General features: G+C 42.4%; 1 protein-coding gene across 4 annotated transcripts in view; it reads right to left on the minus strand.

Moving 5' to 3' along the window:
- Positions 1–2,613: 2,613 nt before the first annotated feature.
- PLCE1 (phospholipase C epsilon 1) overlaps positions 2,614–18,074 on the minus strand; it is a gene marked incomplete at its 5' end in the record, with an annotated part of 283,990 nt that continues 268,529 nt past the window's right edge. For 2 of the 4 annotated variants that reach the window (XM_080823138.1, XM_080823137.1), the window contains 6 exons: positions 2,614–4,151; positions 6,678–6,890; positions 7,212–7,427; positions 9,300–9,458; positions 14,439–14,648; positions 17,671–17,799. In XM_080823138.1, the coding sequence (XP_080679264.1) occupies positions 6,702–6,890; positions 7,212–7,427; positions 9,300–9,458; positions 14,439–14,648; positions 17,671–17,799 (903 nt within the window). In that variant the 3' untranslated portion in view covers positions 2,614–4,151; positions 6,678–6,701. Of the gene's footprint in view, positions 4,152–6,677; positions 6,891–7,211; positions 7,428–9,299; positions 9,459–14,438; positions 14,672–17,109; positions 17,251–17,670; positions 17,800–18,074 lie in introns of those variants that run through there. The other 2 variants (XR_013967929.1, XM_080823139.1) reach the window with 2 other exon arrangements.

The following is an 18,074-nucleotide window of genomic DNA, read 5'->3' on the forward strand; positions in this document are numbered from 1 at the left end:
TTGCTTTTAATCCACATTTTAGATACAAAACAGGGTCCAGAAATGTTATGAATAGTGTTGGGATGACGACAGGGTCTTTCCCCATCAGAGCACAGGTGACCATTACATGTCACAAACCATTTATTTTCCAAACATATACAAATACATTTATATTTCACTTTGGCAGCAGAAACTGTAGGTGAAAAATCAGTTTTAAAGTAGGAATTCATTATCTATTTCACACTTGTATTATTCTTTTACCCTTCTAGTAACACATAGAGAATCACAGTGGGACCATAAAAATACACATCTAGGATTTGAATGCTCTATGAATTTGAGAATGAAATCTATTGGTGCATAAACTTCTATGGCCTGTATTGATGAGTTTCATTTTCAGAACTAAATATCGTAGTCAGTTACACACACACACCCTGAGGCTATAACAAGCTACAGCCATTAATATATATTTTTTTAACTAGACAAGTATCGAGCACCTACTGTGTGCTTAGCACTGTGCTAGGCACTTAAAAGTGAAGTGGGGGTAATAACAGGTGTAAGACACAGCACAGTTTTCCATGGTCTTGCATACTAAGATCATTCACACAACATTTTAGAAAATGCAACATTACCCAATTCAGTGCCAGAGTGAATTAGTTCAAAGTTCAGAGACCTAAGAAAGGTCTCAGAGACCTGCTTGACCATAGTCTATTTGGGATCTAAGAGATGTTTATGAATAACTTGGTAATCATGGAGATTCAGTACTTCAGGAACATTTCAGTCATTCCATGTCAGAATCCTTAGCCATCAGCCAAAGATTCCTTAGGAATTTGACACTTCAAATGGCTAAGAATGTACACATTGGTAACAGCACACCAGACCCTGGGAATACTGACCAAAGAATGGTCTTTGTGTAGGAGGCGGTCTTTAACTTGCTGGAGGGTCTAGGTGTTCACATCTTTTCACTTTGCTGCTCGCATAAGAGAAGCAACTGTTAGGGGTCTGAGGCAGCCATCTAGACAGCTGTAGGCTGTAGGTTGCAGGCTGCCTCACTCTGCCAAGCTGGAGATCAGACACCAGCCAGAAGAATCCTAGTCTTCTCTTGGTGTGGTGGCAGTTAATTCAGTTCTACTAGGCAGAATGCAAGCTCTGTTACTTGTCAGAAGTAAGCAAGGCCTGTGGGTTCCCAGGCCCCTAGAGGATGACAGGTATACAAAGCTACTGGATAGGGAAAGAGAAGAGAGGAAGGGGAAGACGTAGTTTGAGAAAGGAGTACGTGCGCGGCGGGGGGTGGAGGGGAAGGCTCTGCATTAGTGAGCCTCCAGTGTTTCCCAGGCCCTTGAGATGGGAGACCTTTGTATGAAAGCTAATTTAAAAACAAGTCACCTGTAACTCACTTCTGTTGAGTTGCAACCCCCATTTATCTCCAACTGAAGAATTTATAAGTAACTATTACATGCTAGGGATAGAATGACATGAAAAGAGGCATTTCCCTTAAGAGGGCACTTTCTGCCTGAACAGTATTGTTAACTTCCTACAGATTTGCCCTCAAACTTACCCTCAATTCTTTGATGACCTCAGGCAACCTTCCATTATTTTGCAAAACAACCAATTCCAGATGAACAGGTGACCCAGAAGAAGTTAGTCTTTCTTCAGCATCACAGACCACGTTGGATTCTTATTTAGTCTTTCTTCACCAGCTACACGAATGCTGTAAAGTTGGCATCACCTAACAGTAACAGAACTCATGCTCCTTTGTTTTTGGTAAAGCATCTTAAAATATTTTTCCTCAAAATCTTGTCATAAGTCTAGTTTGCATATTTAGATTCTTTTCCGTATCAACTTTACTGATAAAAGTTTGCTACCCAGATTTTTAGTAGTCTGGAAAGTATGAAGTGGTAATGGGTAGAGTCTAGGTGGCCATTTTCGATTTATTCTAAATAATAGGTTAATTTCTTTCATTTGGTATACTAACAGCTAGGTCAGAGAAGATACAAGTAAAAATTTCATATATTTGATAAACACCAAGTTGTGCCAGTAAGTTGTAATAGAGGTTAGTTGTAATGGAGCAGGTGCTTTACATTTTGAGCAATGTGTCCTTCAGAAAGTCCCAAAGACTCTGATACAACGGAGCACGTGCTTTCACCGCAAAATGGAATGAACGACTAAGTTGGGTTCAACATAGGCAATACATTCACTTGTGAAACCTAGTCTCACTATAGTCTCAGGGAGTTTCAGATTCTGTCCTGCAGGCAAATCAGCTATGTTATAGATGGTAGGGTGGGGCGGGGCTTGAGCTTAGAGTCAAGGCCAAGTGCTAAACCCAGAGACCAGTCTTGCTTCTTATCCCCTTACTCTGCACGGTTTTCATTTTGACTCTTAGCCAGTAAGGGCAGTACCTCAGTTTTCAATATAGGATAAACCAAACCAGAGGAAAAGATGCCAAATTTACAGAAGCATGATAAAGTGTTTCTGGAATATTTTTTTAAATGGGGCAGTATTGTGCATTTCTTATAGATTGATGATTTGATAAGAAACCCGTAGCACTGGGCAAACTACATTCAATTGGAATAGCTTGAATTCTGTCGACAAACAAATGGTGGCTGTAGCATTAAGGCTTTCAGTCAGTAAGAACTTACAACAACATGAAAGCTGGTTTATTTTTAACACTTCTGATTTTAGAATATGCAAAGAACTGGGGACTGTTTTATTCATTTTTATAATTAGTAAAAATACTTAGATTTATCAAAGAAAAAGTTAGGATTTTTTGTGTGCTTTATAATTGGAAGAAAAAATTTGAATATTGGTAGAAAGGTAAAATTTGGATTTTACTTTAGAGGAACACACATTCCATTTTAAAAGTCATAATTTGCTTCATACCAAGAATAACAAGAATCCTTTACACTTACGTGATAGTTTTATACAGCAAGATTTTAAAGATAATTTATCTTAAATGGCAGTTATGACTTGGAGCAATAGCTCTTCAGTTAATCAGAAATGAAAATGATGCTTTTTTTTTTTTAACATGAAATTCTGGCCCATGTCATGTATTCAGAGCATACATTTTTTTTTTTGTTAGATTTGTCTTCAAATAGTGAGAACCAGTAATGCTTTTAATCGATAAGTGATATCAAGAAAGCTATGTATAATAAATATATAAGTACAGTGTCAGTACAAACCTTGCAAAATAAATAAATTTGAACACCAGCTCAGTCTACTTTTGCTTTAAGAAATGGTTAAATTTCTTGTTAAGATGTCACAACTCAGTAATTAATTTATACATCATTCTAAATTCAATTTGTGAAAACCAAAAGTGGAATAATCTGTGAATACATAAGCAATAAACTTAAAAAAAAAAAAACCGCAGCATCATTCTCTACATAAAAAGAGATGCTAAAGAAGAGTCCACTATGGTGCATAATACAGAACCTACACCGAATTACTCTTTAATGACTCCCACAGGATGTATATACATTTGCCCCGAAGTTTCTAATCGTCATCCATGAAGTGTAGGACTAAACTAGCTTACTTGTTTTCAGACCTCTGTGGTCTTGTACCCAGTTTTCTAAGTCGGGTCAGCAAACTATGGCTCTGTGCTGAATCCAGCCTGCCACCAGGTTTTATATGGCTCTTGAACTAAGAATAGTCTTTATGTTTTTGAGTGATAGGAAAAAAACCCAAAAGAGAATTATTAGTGATGTGAAAATATATGAAGTTGCAATTTCAGCGTCTGTAAGTGGTTTTATTGGAACACAGCCACGCTCACATCTGTATGGTCTGTGGCTGCTTTTGCACTGTTAACAGCTGAGCTGAGTGGCTGCAGCGGAGACCAAAGGACCCAGAAAGCCTAAAATCCTTAAGGTCTGGCCCTTTATGGACAGAGTTTGCTGACCCTTGTTCTAAGTCCGTTATTGCAAGCTTAGCAGTGTTCCGACTGCTGACATTTATAAAATGGCCACCTCCTGGGCTTCTTGGCTGCATTCATCAGGAAACTGGGTGGTAGGTAGCCCTGTGCCATTTTGCTTGACCTCAGTGTGGACCTCACATCATGTGTGAAGAAGTCTTCAGTTCAGAAATCATCAGTTTCCAGTTTAAGTCTGATGAAGGTAAAGGAAATTATATTTGTTTCCACCATGTTCACTCTTGACTTCAACTTCTTACCAAAGGATCTTCACCTGTAAAGTGGTATACATAGGTTTGTGAGTATATTTAAAATGAAGGAGCGGCAACATCTGCAGTGTAGCAAGGGTTTAGTGTGGTTCAACAAAGAGAAACCCATAATTCTGGTGGCTGGTTTAAAGGAGAGTTTTGGCCATAAACTTGCAGTGTTGGGACGCCTGGGTGGCTTAGTCGGTTAGGTGTCTGCCTTCGGCTCAGGTCATGATCTCAGGGTCCTGGGATCAAGTCCTGCACTGGGTCCCTGCTCAGCAGGACCCTGCTTCTCCAGCTGCCTGCCACTCCCCCTGCTTGTGCTCTCTCTGACAAATAAATAAATAAATAAAATCTTCCTCACTGCCCACCCCCCCGCCCCCAAAAAAGAAACTTGGAGTGTCATAACATGGTGTTCCTGGGAGGTGGAACGTGAGCCCATTTCTGGCCTGGAACACCACAGCCTTTAGAACGGTTTTTTTAAAATCACAATCAGATGAACTTCAGCTTTTCTAAAAGGTGGGATTCTTTCAACTCTGTATCATTTCAGAGAAGAGTAAGGTAAATAATAGTTTAGGATTTCTTAAATTATTAAGGGGTAACAAAACTTCAGGGGTGAAAGTTTTAGAACATGAAACCTTATGTTCTAAGAAAGCAGCAAAAACACTAAACTTGCCTTCTCGTGAGCAGAGACAGTCTCTTCTGAGAAGCATCCCTTTCTGAGGATACCGTTTGTAAAGAAGTTTATAACACGAGAGTCATATTCCTATAGATGCAACCATGGCTGTTTTTAAAGAAAAACTTCCCCAACTTTAAGCAAAGCTGAGGTCAACTGAATGATTCTGAATGTCTGCTTGCTTTAGGAAAAAACAGTCCAAAAGCATACTTCCAAATCCACTCCTCCCTCCCACCCCCATAATGCTCATTGTAGTAAGCTTCTTTGTGAGTCAGACATCTGGTGGTGTTGCACTCCTACAGGCTTCCTTAATCCTGCGGCACGATGAGGGCTCTGTTTGTGCGGAGTGTGATGCCACTATCACTATGGAGGTCAGAATAGAGGGGTATATACAATCTGACATCTTGGGTACATTTGATACTAAGTTCTTGAGCTGAGAAAACAGTATTTTGAATTTTCATTACTGTCCTTAACAGTGTCTGGTCACAGACTCACTGCCAAGGTGAAGCATTCTCTAAAAAACTGGAGAGGCTCAATACTGGTGCTAAGTCCTAAAGAGAAGTGTTCTGTGCATAGTCACTATTATCCGATGTGTGATGTGGATTGCTGCCCTGGCTCTGCGAGTTCCTTCAGATGAGCCTTTACGTACAGAACCTAAGTAACTGTGAACCTCCCAGAGTAGTTGGATACGCCGGTAGCCTGAAGGAGGGCGTTTCCTGTGTTTGGTCCCATCTGTTGTTTTTGAAGAGCTTCATATGTGTAGTATGGGGCACTGATTATTTTAGGAGTTTCTCCTCAAATGTGGCAACATAGGCTCAGTGTATTGGGCCTTCTTTTGTGCTCTTAAAAATCAGATTAGGTCCTGCCAAAAGGTATCAATGAATTCTTTAATCGTGAGCTTCTACAATTTTTTTTTTTGAGCTTCTACAATTTTATGTAAGAAATTCCTGATCATGATAAAGGCAGACGATGATGCCCCGCAGTGTGAGCAGCAATGCCTTCACCATGCTAGCAGTCTCTCAATTTTAGAACGACAATGGTTTAGGTAAGGAGTGGGCTTTAATAATCACTGGGCGGTTCATTAAGAAGTTAAAAAAAAACAACTAGGTTAACTTTTTTTTTTTTTTTTAAATTGGGTTCCATGTAATTTGTTGAAGATGGAACAAAGTTCGCTCTGTGGATACCGAGCAGTGGGTGGGCCACCAAAGTCTGAGTTCACTGCCGTTTCCAGATAGAGGCTGTTATGCAGTTTTTGAATGCCAGATTTTTATTTTTTCATGGAGGCAGACCATGATGAGGTTATTGAGGCTAAATCAAACCTCAAAATGGACAGCATGGAACTAAAAATCCAAAGGAATGAGAGCTGAATGACCCATAGTAGTCCTTCGAGAATATTTGTGTTAGTAACGGTTAAGGCAGTTCCAGGTCTGATAAAATAAGGCTGATGTAGTAGTTTGAACAAGTTGGTTGTCTTCTTGGGACCTTCGTTAGGCTTCTACAAAACCAGTTGGTCTAAAATTAAAATGCTGATGGGACGCCTGGGTGGCTCAGTGGGTTAAGCCTCTGCCTTCAGCTCAGGTCATGATCTCAGGGTCCTGGGATCGAGCCCCGCATCGGGCTCTCTGCTCGGCGGAGAGCCTGCTTCCTGCTCTCTGCCTGCCTCTCTGCCTACTTGTGATCTTTCTCTCTGTCAAATAAATAAATAAAATCTTAAAAAAAAAAAATTAAAATGCTGAAGGCACATGGATCTTCAAAGCCCTTTTCCTATTTTTTTAGGTACGATTCTCATCTGCCTTCAGGGGACATTGTCCTCTGGGCCTGCTATGCCTTACACAGTGAGCCCCCAATTTCAGAATAACGCAGTGACTCAGTCTACCTGGGTAAAACATGCCAGCCTCAGTTATTGTCGGTAATCTATGGCGTCACTGGAGGACAAGCTGCCCACTGGTTTCTCCTCCTTGCTTTGGACGCTTTCTGAGGCCAAGACCTGAGAAGGTGATGTGAGTCCTCGGGGCTGTTTAGTTGACTTGGTGAACTTCTTGAATTCACTTGCAAAAGAAATGCCTTTTCTTTTGTCTTCTCGGGATGCCTGTGGAAAAAAGAACCTTCCATGGGTATAAGGTGAAAGCCAGGATCCTCAATCATCTGCCACACCATCCCTTTCCTCTTCCTCTCTAGTAGGTAGAGCTTTGGGAAGAAGTGCTGAGGGAGTCCTCTCTCAAGACTGCTTACCCACAGTGGGGAGTACATTTCTTTTCAGGCAGTAAAAGTAAAGCCAAACCATGTTCTCCCTACTAAACCCTTGACTCAGAAACTTTCTCCTAGATTTCATAAGTTCTCAGATTTGATTACCACGTGGTTATGAGTATCAAATGCTTTGTGGAGAGAGGAAAAGGACTTTGAACTTTACCTGCACCTGCTCCTTGAGCTTAAGGATGAATTTTCCTGCACCTTTCCACTTGCTCTGGGCTTGAAACACACACTCCTGATCCAAAAGAACCCTCTGGGAGGACTTCGGGGTAGAAGACTTCTTGGAAGCATCTTTCACCACCTCTTCCAAAAGCACATAGTCACTCGGGTTGGGGTTGCTCAGGATGCTATAGGAATATTTGGCTTTGCATAAGGTCTGAAAGAGAAGTTACGGTCCGCTGAATATAGACACAGTATCTCCAACACTTGCATTCATTCTGAAGGAAACCTGAAGGTGGGAAGATGTCACAGACCTTTAGAGGAGGGGGGATCTGTCTCAGATTGCATCGTCCCGTTCCTCAGTTTATGTCTGCATAGTTGTTGCCTGTCACCTGCTCTCCCATGTTACCTGATCGGGCTTCACAGCGGACTGTGATGAAGGTATTACCACCGCATTTTCAGACACAGAAACAATACAGAGGTTAAGCAGACTCCAGAGAATGCACAGCTAATGAGTAACAGAATATGGACGTGGACTGGGCCATTGAGCACCAAAGCTCACAGACATGAAGGTCACACAGACCGGGAGGAACAGAACCCTGATCCTAGGCAGCCCCTCTATCATGTTTTTGCATGTGGAAAGCATTTTAGTAATTTACCCGGTCTCCCTTCTCATTTAGTACAAGATCGTCTTTCACTTCAGATTTATTTGCTCATCAAGTACTTAGTGAGGGCCTTCTGTGTCCCAGATACTGTCCTTTGGGGGAGATAAAGGTGAAAAAATCAAACATAGGTCTGGGCTCTTATGGAGTTCAAACTCTATGAAGGAGACAAATGTTAACCATGTCATCATGCCATAGCAAATAGCACCTAAACAGTGCTCACCAGGTGCTGGGCATTGTACACCTTACATGTATTTACTGACTTAATCTTCACCACAACCCTGAGTGGAAAGGACTATTTTTTTTTTTCTGAAACGAATCATTCTTTTATTACACAACATCAGTAGCCTTGCTAAATGCAAGGCCTCAAAAAATTGGTTAAAAACTCAGAATTGTTCCTCTCCATGGAAATCTTTAGTAGAAGGCGAAAGATTCATGCGATCTGAAGAGAAACCAGAGTATGGAAAGGACTATTATACAACCTCCATGTTGTGGATGTCATAGCTTACCTCACAGGATATAATAATGTGTGCTGGAGCCAACTAGAGCCGGCCAGTGAGGTCAGACATGGTGGGACTATCCACACAATAGAAACTGGCCAATACTACAAATCGACTGGGCTTTTTTTTTTTTTTTTTTCTTTAAGAGAGCCAGTTTACCAGCACACCACGGTAACTGAGGCACTAAGAAGGACAGCCGGGTTTTGAACTGAGCAATTTATTTTTTATTTTTTAAATTATTTTTTAAAAAAGATTTTATTTATTTATTTGACAGCAGAGATCACAAGTAGGCAGAGAGGCAGGCAGAGAGAGAGAGTGGAGGAAGCAGGCTCCCCGCTGAGCAGAGAGTCCAATGCGGGGCTCCATCCCAGGACCCTGAGATCATGACCTGAGCCAAAGGTGGAGGCTTAACCCTTTGAGCCATTCAGGTGCTCCTGAATCGAGCAATTTAATGTAGAGTCTGTGCTGTTAATCATTATGCTCTACCACTTCTCAAATGGGTATTTAATAAACACAAACCATGACGAGGCTTGAAGGAAGGAGATACAGTTTTTTGAAACCATGTACACAAAGAAGCATGACTTAGAAGAGGGAAAGGGCCAGAGAAGGCCTCCGGCATGTCCTCTGTAAAATCTCAGAAACAGTCACCAGGGACTGGCTTAGGCATTTCTGGGACAATGAAATTACTCCTCTGCGGTGTCCCCTCCTAAATCTTTTCCCAACACTCCCACAGAAAGCGGGACTCATGATAGGTACCAGACAGGTGTCTGTTGAAGGAATGAACTAGTATGTCCTAACCTAGAGATACTCTCCCTTTTCAGATACCCACTGGTCTAGAACTTCATTCATAAAATGAGCTGAGGTCTGTTTGTGCCAGTGATTTACAGTGAGGAGCAGACTTGAGGCGAGCGAGGGTGAGGCTTTCACCTGCTGAATGACATCCTGTGCGGTGCTGACACGGGGCGCTTTGATGACCGTTCGAGGTTGCTCTGGAGAAACGTCATGCACTTGGACAAAGAAACTCTCCTCCTCTGAGCTCAAGATCACCTCCTTGTCATCTTGAATAATGCTTCTCTCTTCTAGGTTCTATGTTAGAAAAAGAAAGAAAGTATGAGTAAATGGTAAGATAATGAAGAAAAAGAAAGAAAAACCCAGAGAAAATGTGAGCTGTATCTGGGCAATGTGGGAACTATTTCTCAGCTTTCTATTTCATATACTAGTGAATAGTTCATAAATGATTCTACAAGGATATCCATGTCTTCTGAGAGGAAGAAAGTAATGTAGGTATTCCTGCTGATGTTGACAGACTGATAAGGTCTGGCTCACAGTGAGCCAGTAGATCTCTATATACTAGAGTCCAAGTCAACTGTAGATAGATTTGTAAAAGGACAACATAGCATATTGCTAATGACCAAAAGCCAAATAAGAACACCATGAATTACATTTTTAAAAAAGATTTTATTTATTTATTTGACAGAGAGAGAGAGAGAGAGAGATCACAAGTTGGCAGAGAGGCAGGCAGAGAGAGAGGGGGAAGCAGGCTCCCCGCTGAGCAGACAGCCCGATGCGGGGCTTGATCCCAGGACTCTGGGATCATGACCCGAGCAGAGGCTTAACCCACTGAGCCACCCAGGCGCCCCCCCCCGTGAATTACATTTAAGAGAGAGCCCATCCATTCCCTACACAGGCCTTGGGCAATTAAGGAATGCTAGACATCCAAACAATGAAACATGCAAACAGACTCTTAGCCAGGCTGGATGGACAGAACCAGCAGTGAAAAGGCCGAAGCAATGGCTGGAGGTTAGTATACACTGAAACGAATATCGACAAAATTCTCAGTAAGTGTGAGAATTGGTCATCAGGTTAATTGGCTTTTGGTGAATTGGCTTTCAGTAAATTTTACACATGTAGATATATCTATATATATATGTGAATCTTATTAAAAATTTTTTAAAAAGATTTTATTTATTTATTTGACAGACACAAGTAGGCAGAGAGGCAGGCAGAGAGAGAGGAGGAAGCAGGCTCCCTGCTGAGCAAAGAGCCGAATGCGGGGCTTGATCCCAGGACCCTGGGATCATGACCTGAGCTGAAGGCAGAGGCTTTAACCCACTGAGCCACCCAGGTGCCCCGAATCTTATTAAAATTTTAAAAGAGTATAGAAATATATCAATAAAAAGTCAAACTTTCCCCATTATAAGCTTTTTCTTCCCCTCTCATCTTATTCTCCACAAAAAACCCCACTGTTGTTAGGTTATATATGCTTCTAAACATCTTCTATAGATCTATGTATTTTTGTGAGAACAAATATATACAATGAAACCCTGCAGTTATGTGAATTTAGGTATAATATGATTATCTAACGGCTCCTGATTTTGTTAGCGCCATTCTCAAATGAAAGGTAGCTTACAGTTCTCTTCTGCAAGGGGGGTGCGGTCTGAAGGGGGAGGGTCAACTCTATCTCAGGAACTGAGCATTTATCTGGAAAGTCCCTGGATCTCTAACAGTCTCCTGGCTTAATCTCAGATCAAGCCACTGAAATGATGCTAACTAACCAGAAAAATCCAAGAATCACTGCCACTGTCCTGGAGGTTCCAACCGGCGGTATGGCCCAGAATTGTCCCCGTCGATATTGAAGTCTGAATGGATAGCTGCCACCAGGTGGCGCCAAACTGCAGCCAGGACCAGAAAGGATTGGTTCCTAGAGCTTCTTGCCAACTAGCCCCCCAGGCTCACTCCAATCATTTCATTAATCTTGCAATCATGGTTCCTACAATCTTCGGGACTGATGTTTTTGGACCCCGTTTGTTATCTTATGGGTGTTGGGGAGAGGAGAGTTACTGTCTATTTTTATTATATAAACTCCATATAATGTTTTTCAACTTGTTTTTTTGTCCCCACTTAAAAGATTGTGGTGTTCATTTTAGGTCAATTCCTAGATATTTAGCTGTGTAATATGTCACTATGTTGATCATAATATATTTAACCAGTTGGAGAGTGGGGCTGGGTGGTAATTCTTCTGACATAATTTATAATCCGTATCATGAAAACCAGGAAGCCAAGAAGCATTAAAAAAAAAAAAAAAAAGGTCTAATGGACACATAAAATACCTCAATAACTATGCAATAAGCATTACTTTTAAGAGCACTCCTTGGAGCCTCACTCAGAGCTTATTTATTTCCACGGAGTTTTCTGCCCACATTAGAAGGGTCAGGTTACCACCAGAACAATGGCCCTCACTTGTAGCTCTTTATACCTTACTAAGCATTTTTTTACATATTGTCTGTATGTTTGGGATGAATCTCATGTCCATATTTTTCAATCAGGCAGAGTAGTTTCTCTTACAGATTTACAGATTAGGGCACAGAGTTTTACAGAAGTTAAATGAGCTGTACAGGGTCATCTAATTTGTGGCAGAGCAAGGTCTGTCTGAATTCAAATCCGGCAGGTAGCCCAGGAGGGCATACTGACCACAGGAAGATGTGATCCTGACAGCCTGAGAACCCAGAAGACGAGAAAACTATAAAAGGCAGGCAGGCAGGCAGAGATCAGAGGTCATGGAGGGCAGTTTGGGGACTTTCAATATATAGGCAATCTGCATACTTATCTCACTAGTTCCACAGAATGAAATACATGGATATACTTATAGTCCAAATCTATCAACTATGCTTGTATCTGCTTGCATTCAATAACTGCTGAATTCATTTATTCAGTCAGTAAATATTTACTGTGTGTCACTATGCACCAGATCAACCTAAACACTTAATGTAATTTGTTCTCTTAGGAGACACATGTCAGTCATTTCAAAAATCTCCCCATGCCTAGTGGCTCAGTCGGTTATGTTTCTGCCTTCAGCTCAGTTCATGATCCTGGAGTCCCGGAATCGAGCCCCACATGGGGCTCCCTGCTCAGGGGTGAGTCCGCTTCTCCCTCTCCCTCTGCTCCTCCCCCTGCTTGTGTTCTCTCTCTTGCTCACTCTCTCTTTCAAATAAATAAATCAAATCAATCAATCAATAAATAAAATCAATCTTAAAAAAAAAATCTCCTCCCCACAAAGGCGTTGTACAGGAGAGCTTGCTGTGTTCTCCCCCTCAGAAAAATGCTTGTTGGCCTTCCTTTCTAATTTATCCCCCTTACTCCTCAGCATGCTTCTCTTCCACCAGCCCTTATGAAATATTTATTTCTGGGGTCTCTATAGCCTGTTTTCATATACATTTTAAAGATTTTGTTTACTTATTTTAGAGAGAGAGTGCTAGAGGGGGAAGGATCGAAGTGGGAGGAGCAGAGGGGGAGGGAGAGGGACAAGCAGACTCCAGGCTCAGCATGGAGTTCCACGTGGGGCTCGATCCCAGGAGCCTGAGATCATGACCTGAGCTGAAATCAAGAGTCAGATACTTAATCGAATGAGCCACCCAGGCGCCCCTCATACACATTTTAAACTGCATATGGGCATTCCTAACCTCCCCAGCCCTTCTAGCCATATGACACCATGACACTCAACAGCCGGCCCATGTTCTCTCCTGCTTGCTGCCACCTGCTGTCCCCACAGTGCTGGGCACCAGTGTCCCAGAGGGCTGGCTCAGCACCAGCCCGGGGAGCACAGGATGGGGCAACAACGCTGACTGGAAAGCCACAGATGTAGTTCTTTCTATGTCTCACCTTGTCATGATTTAACCTCTGTGAACCTCCATTTCTTTATGTGTGAAATGGTTTCCATTCTGTCACGAGATCATTCAAAAGCAGTGAGTAAGAACTTTAAACACCGTAAATCATTATGCAACTATATGGTTTGAAAATTCACTTGCTGACATAGTCACTTAGATACTTTTTTATAGGTAGCTGGAGAATGAGGTAAGACAATGGGAAATAAAAGGGAAGAATGTAGAGAGAAACTGAACATGGCTTCCCAAGTCCAGCTAAGCCCTCTGGTATTTTCTCATAAAGCTATATAATTACTAGAACTGCTTGTTAACTGTCTCTGCAATGTGTAAGTCCAATAGGGAGAGGAGGCTGGGGAGACAATTACATTTCTGTGCCTAAATGAAGTGTCCTTCTATGGTCTCAGGCAAGGTTAGGAGGAAAGACAGAGGCTCCGGTTTCCCAGAGCAGATGCTGGAGCTCTTGGCCACGTTCACAGTTCAGTGCACAGTGAAAATGTAGCACATGATGCTGAAAACTGGCTCTTTCTCATCTCCACTGTATCCCAACACCATGGACCTTCGATGGGCATTTTACCGATCAAGCTCTATTACATGCCCCAAAGGAGCCGACTGTGTGCCCAGAACAGGGCTTGGCTCCTATTAGGTGCTCAGGAAATATTTGTTTAATCGATAGTTGAACTGACTAAACTCCTTCATTATTGACATATCATGAGGCATGACTGTGGTGAAGCAATGACTTTATAGGTCATTTTAGAAAATGGCGGGAAGTTAGTGGGCTCTTATAAAAAAGAAATCAATGCTCCATTCACAAACTGGGACAGGAGTCAACCAACGTAGAGTCGGCACGCAATCGCTGAATTGTTTCCTTTGTGGGAACGACCATGGGAATGTTAGTGAATGTTAATTTTTACTAATTCTGCCTAAGGCTGAGAGATTATTCTTGCTTTGTGTGAAGTTACAGAATATTTTCAAAGAACTACTGTTGTTTTGCCTAGAAGCACAGAATCTTCTAGTAGCTAAAACTTTAATAGGCATGAAGAGGCAGGCAAGGAAACCCCAAAGGTAAAAATACCAACAGGACTAGCATGACACAGTGTCGTGACGCTTACGACAACGTCTGTTCACACAGAAATCAAATCCTGGACCCACAGCTGATGCCGTACACAAGGAATCCTTTGAGTTCTTGCTCCCTGTCTTTTACAAAGGACAGCTTTTAGACTGAATTTCCGTACCTTAGAGATAACATTCTGAACACGCGCAAAAGAATAAAATCACTTCTCCACATTTACTTAAGGAGAACAACAGAAGTCAAGTTGCAGTTATAGGAAATTCTGAATGGAGGGTGGTGGCCAGGTCTGAGGCGGCTAATCACATACTGAGTTGTCATGGTGTCAGACACACTTACTTCCTGCTGGGTTTTTAAGACAATCCTGCCAACATAGCCTTCCTCTGGAAACCAGCTGCTTAAAATCTGCATGATCTCTTCTTCTGGACCAATGACTCTCTGGAATGGTTGTTTCCTGCATTCATTCTTTTCTTTAGATATAAAATATTTTTCTTCCATCAAAAAATAGTCTGCGACAATAGGTTTGGTATCTTGTTCAGTCGTCAGAATCTAAAGAAAAAGCACAGGCAAAACTTTCATTCAAAATAAGGCTATTTTTCCGGCGCCTGGGTGGCTCAGTTGGTTAAACGTCTGCCTTGATCTCAGGTCATGATCCCAGGGATCAAATTCTGTATCGGGCTCCCCACTTTGAGGGGGGCCTGCTTCTCCCTCTGCCTCTCTCTTTCTCCCCCACTCTGTCTCTCATATCTCCCCCTCTATCTTTCATCTCTGTTTCACTCTCTGTCTCTCATGAAAATCTTTAACCTGCCCCCAAACCAAAATGAGCTGTTTTTTTGCAGAGAGCAAACTGATGGTTACCAGAGGGGAGGTAGGTGGGGGGATGAGTGAAATAGGTAAAGGGGGATTAACGAGACACTTATCATGGTGGGCACTGAGCAATGTATAGAATGATTGAATCATTACATTATTATACACCTGAAATCAACATAACACTGTATGTTAACTATACTTGAATAAATACATACACACACACACACACACACATATACACACACAACCACATGAAATAAGCCTGTTTTCATAGTGTTTACATAGGTTTGATGTGCCATTTATAAGTAAGACCTACTTTGCAGCATTGCATAATTCTTCCTGGAAGACCTAAGAACTCTCTGATGTCCAAGAAGGATTGTTTATGTTCATTCTGGGCAACGACACAATTTATTCATAATCCCCAGACAGTGTAACTATTTTTCCCACAGTTGGAATGAGAGCTCCTACTGAATTACAAGCTTGAGGCTTCCCAGTCTATGTGTTTAGCTCTCTGGGATCCTGTCATTCAGGACCAGTGGCAAAGACCCTAGCACAGCTTTTACCAACATCATCCCTTTTTCTCAGGTTGGAAATGCTTGTCTTCTAATGTCATCTGACCTAAGTTCCTGGGAATTCTCCTTTCAATGAACTCTTGACACCATGCCTACAAGCTTGTTTTCTTTGTTGGCGACGGACCCTGGATGGTCAAACAGAGCAGCCGAGACGAGGCTCTGGAGCCAGACAGACCTGGGTCTGAGGTCTGCCTTTAATATTGACTGACTGTGAGGTGCTCGGCAAGATATTTAACCCCTTGGAGGCTCAGTTTCCCCATACATAAAATGGGAACGGTAAAAGTAACAACCTCGTCATTTCGTTTTATGCTACAGGCACCGGTTATGAAGCTGGACGCAGGCAGTTATGAGAACTCAGTGAACACTAGCCATCACTACGGCTCCTCCGGCTGATGCATTGCTTCCCACTCGTACAGGTTACTGACAAAAGGCTTAACTCCAAGTGGGGACAGAGAAGTTGCCACCATCTGGCTTGTATTAGGCAAACACCCTTCTCCTTGCCCTCGCCGATGATGCAACTACCAGAGTCAATACTCGGCACTGCTTCATCTCACTTGGAGGAAAAGCAGAGAGAGCTGAGGACGGTGGAGGCAGAAGACTCTCAGGGAGACGCTGCTCCCTTCACCCCAGTCCTTGGTCTGTAATTGACCTTGGGCTATGGATCCTATGGGGGCAAGACAGCTACTGCTATGGGGTATTCAGGATGTGAAGCCTCTAGGAGTGGGTTAGTCAGCACCGTCATCCCCACGAGAGGACCCTGTCACTCCCTCCTCAGTCCTGCTTTATATCCATGGAATTATTCACTAGGGGTGAAAATAAAGTAACGGGCTGCTTTTTGTGGGTCTATGGAAATACTACCCTACTTAATATCTCCAAATCCCCTACAATACTTTGTGATAGTAGATGCTGAAGTTCATGGTATGATTGCTTTAAAAGATAAAAACAAACCCTAAAACAAATGCCACCCCCCCCAAGTCTCGGTAGTTTCTTCTGTTTGATAGTCTATGAAAACTGGCACTTAAGCCATTTTCTCTGACTTTAAGTCAGTTTTAAAATGTTCGGCAAATTGTTGCCTGTCCATAGAGACTTCCTCTCAAAACCCAGAACTATTTATTACTCTTATTCCATATGGTGGTTTCACTGGTTTCTAGTCTCCACCCCTGCCGCATACATTCTAGGATCCCAGCTACATGTCATCACACACCCTAACTTCAGAGAGAGCCCAAGGTCACTCCTCTTGGTTACTGCTCCCTTGGTCTACTCCCAAGGAGGAAAAGGGATGAATTGAGTTAGGGATAAAATAGTCTGCCAAGATATTAGGTCACTGTGCTAAGGAGCAGGGGAGCTCCCGGTGTGAAGACAAAAGACATTACACATGGGTATGCCTGTCCTTTTGAGGAACTGCCTCCCTCTGGATGCTGCTTTGTTCCCGGTTTTCTCACTTGGACATGCCCTCCCATGGGGCAGTGGCCCTGCCTACAGAAAGCCACAGAGATCTTTGGGGTTCCCAAGCAGATGCGGGACCACATGAGGGGACTCAGGCCAGGGCTGCTGCAGGGTTTGGGGCAACAGGCCCTTGTCCTCTCATGTCAGGCCTTGCTGGCCCCTTTGCACCAGAGGGGTGGTACCTGGAAGGTTGAGATCAAGTGCCAGGGGAGGCCGACAAGGGGGCTGCTCAACATGCACATAAAGGCCTAAGGCTGGAAGGGCCGAAGATGTCTTCTTGGCCATGTGCTCCACCCTGATGCTCTAAAACTTTGATCCAACTCCTAGGATGGCAAACAGACTCCATTCAGCTTGTGTGCAAATTCTGATTGATTAGTAAGTTCTACATTAAAAAGGGAGATGAGGCCCGGCTCTAGGGTTAGAGGGAAGGAGTACACATGCTTGGAGAGCCACTCATTCTGGTCTTTATCCTTCCTGAGCCCCATGTTTTTATGTGTTTGAAGAATTGTTAAAAATTCTTTTCTACAGGTTAGCTTGTCTCGTGGTACCAAGTTCTCCCAGATCATTCTTAGGGTGGATCTTGGTGTTGAATTACACAAATAATCAAAAGGCAGAGCATCATCATGAACTTCGTGTTTTATGTATGCTTTTGTGTTTACACATGCATTTACACATACACACAAACACACACACTTATATTTATAGATGTTGGATTCTCCCAACCATGGGCTTGGTGGACTTACTTGTTGGAGAAGTTGCTTTGCCTTGGTGCCACCATTTATGGAGAAAACAGTAAAGGGCTCTGGACCCGGGACCCCATGCACTGTGACTTTGTGAGTCTGCAAACATTTTCTTTCTTCTGTATTAAACATCTGCAAGGAAGATCACATGGTTTCTTATTCACTATCATTCTCATGTTATTTCCAGGCTATATTCAATACAGAAGTGCTAGTTCTTAGAAGTCTGTAGGGGGACACATAAATGCAAAAGAAGACCATTCTATAACCTGATGCTTCTGTTTGTGGTTGAAGAGGCCATGGTGCATCTTCCTTAATAGTCTAGGGAGGATATTAGCAGTATACTACCAAAATAATAACTTATTTTAAATAATAGTGACTCTTTACATCCTAATTAGGAGACCTGATAT

Source organism: Martes martes, assembly GCF_963455335.1.
Source record: "Martes martes genome assembly, chromosome: 14".
Lineage (NCBI taxonomy): Eukaryota > Metazoa > Chordata > Mammalia > Carnivora > Mustelidae > Martes > Martes martes.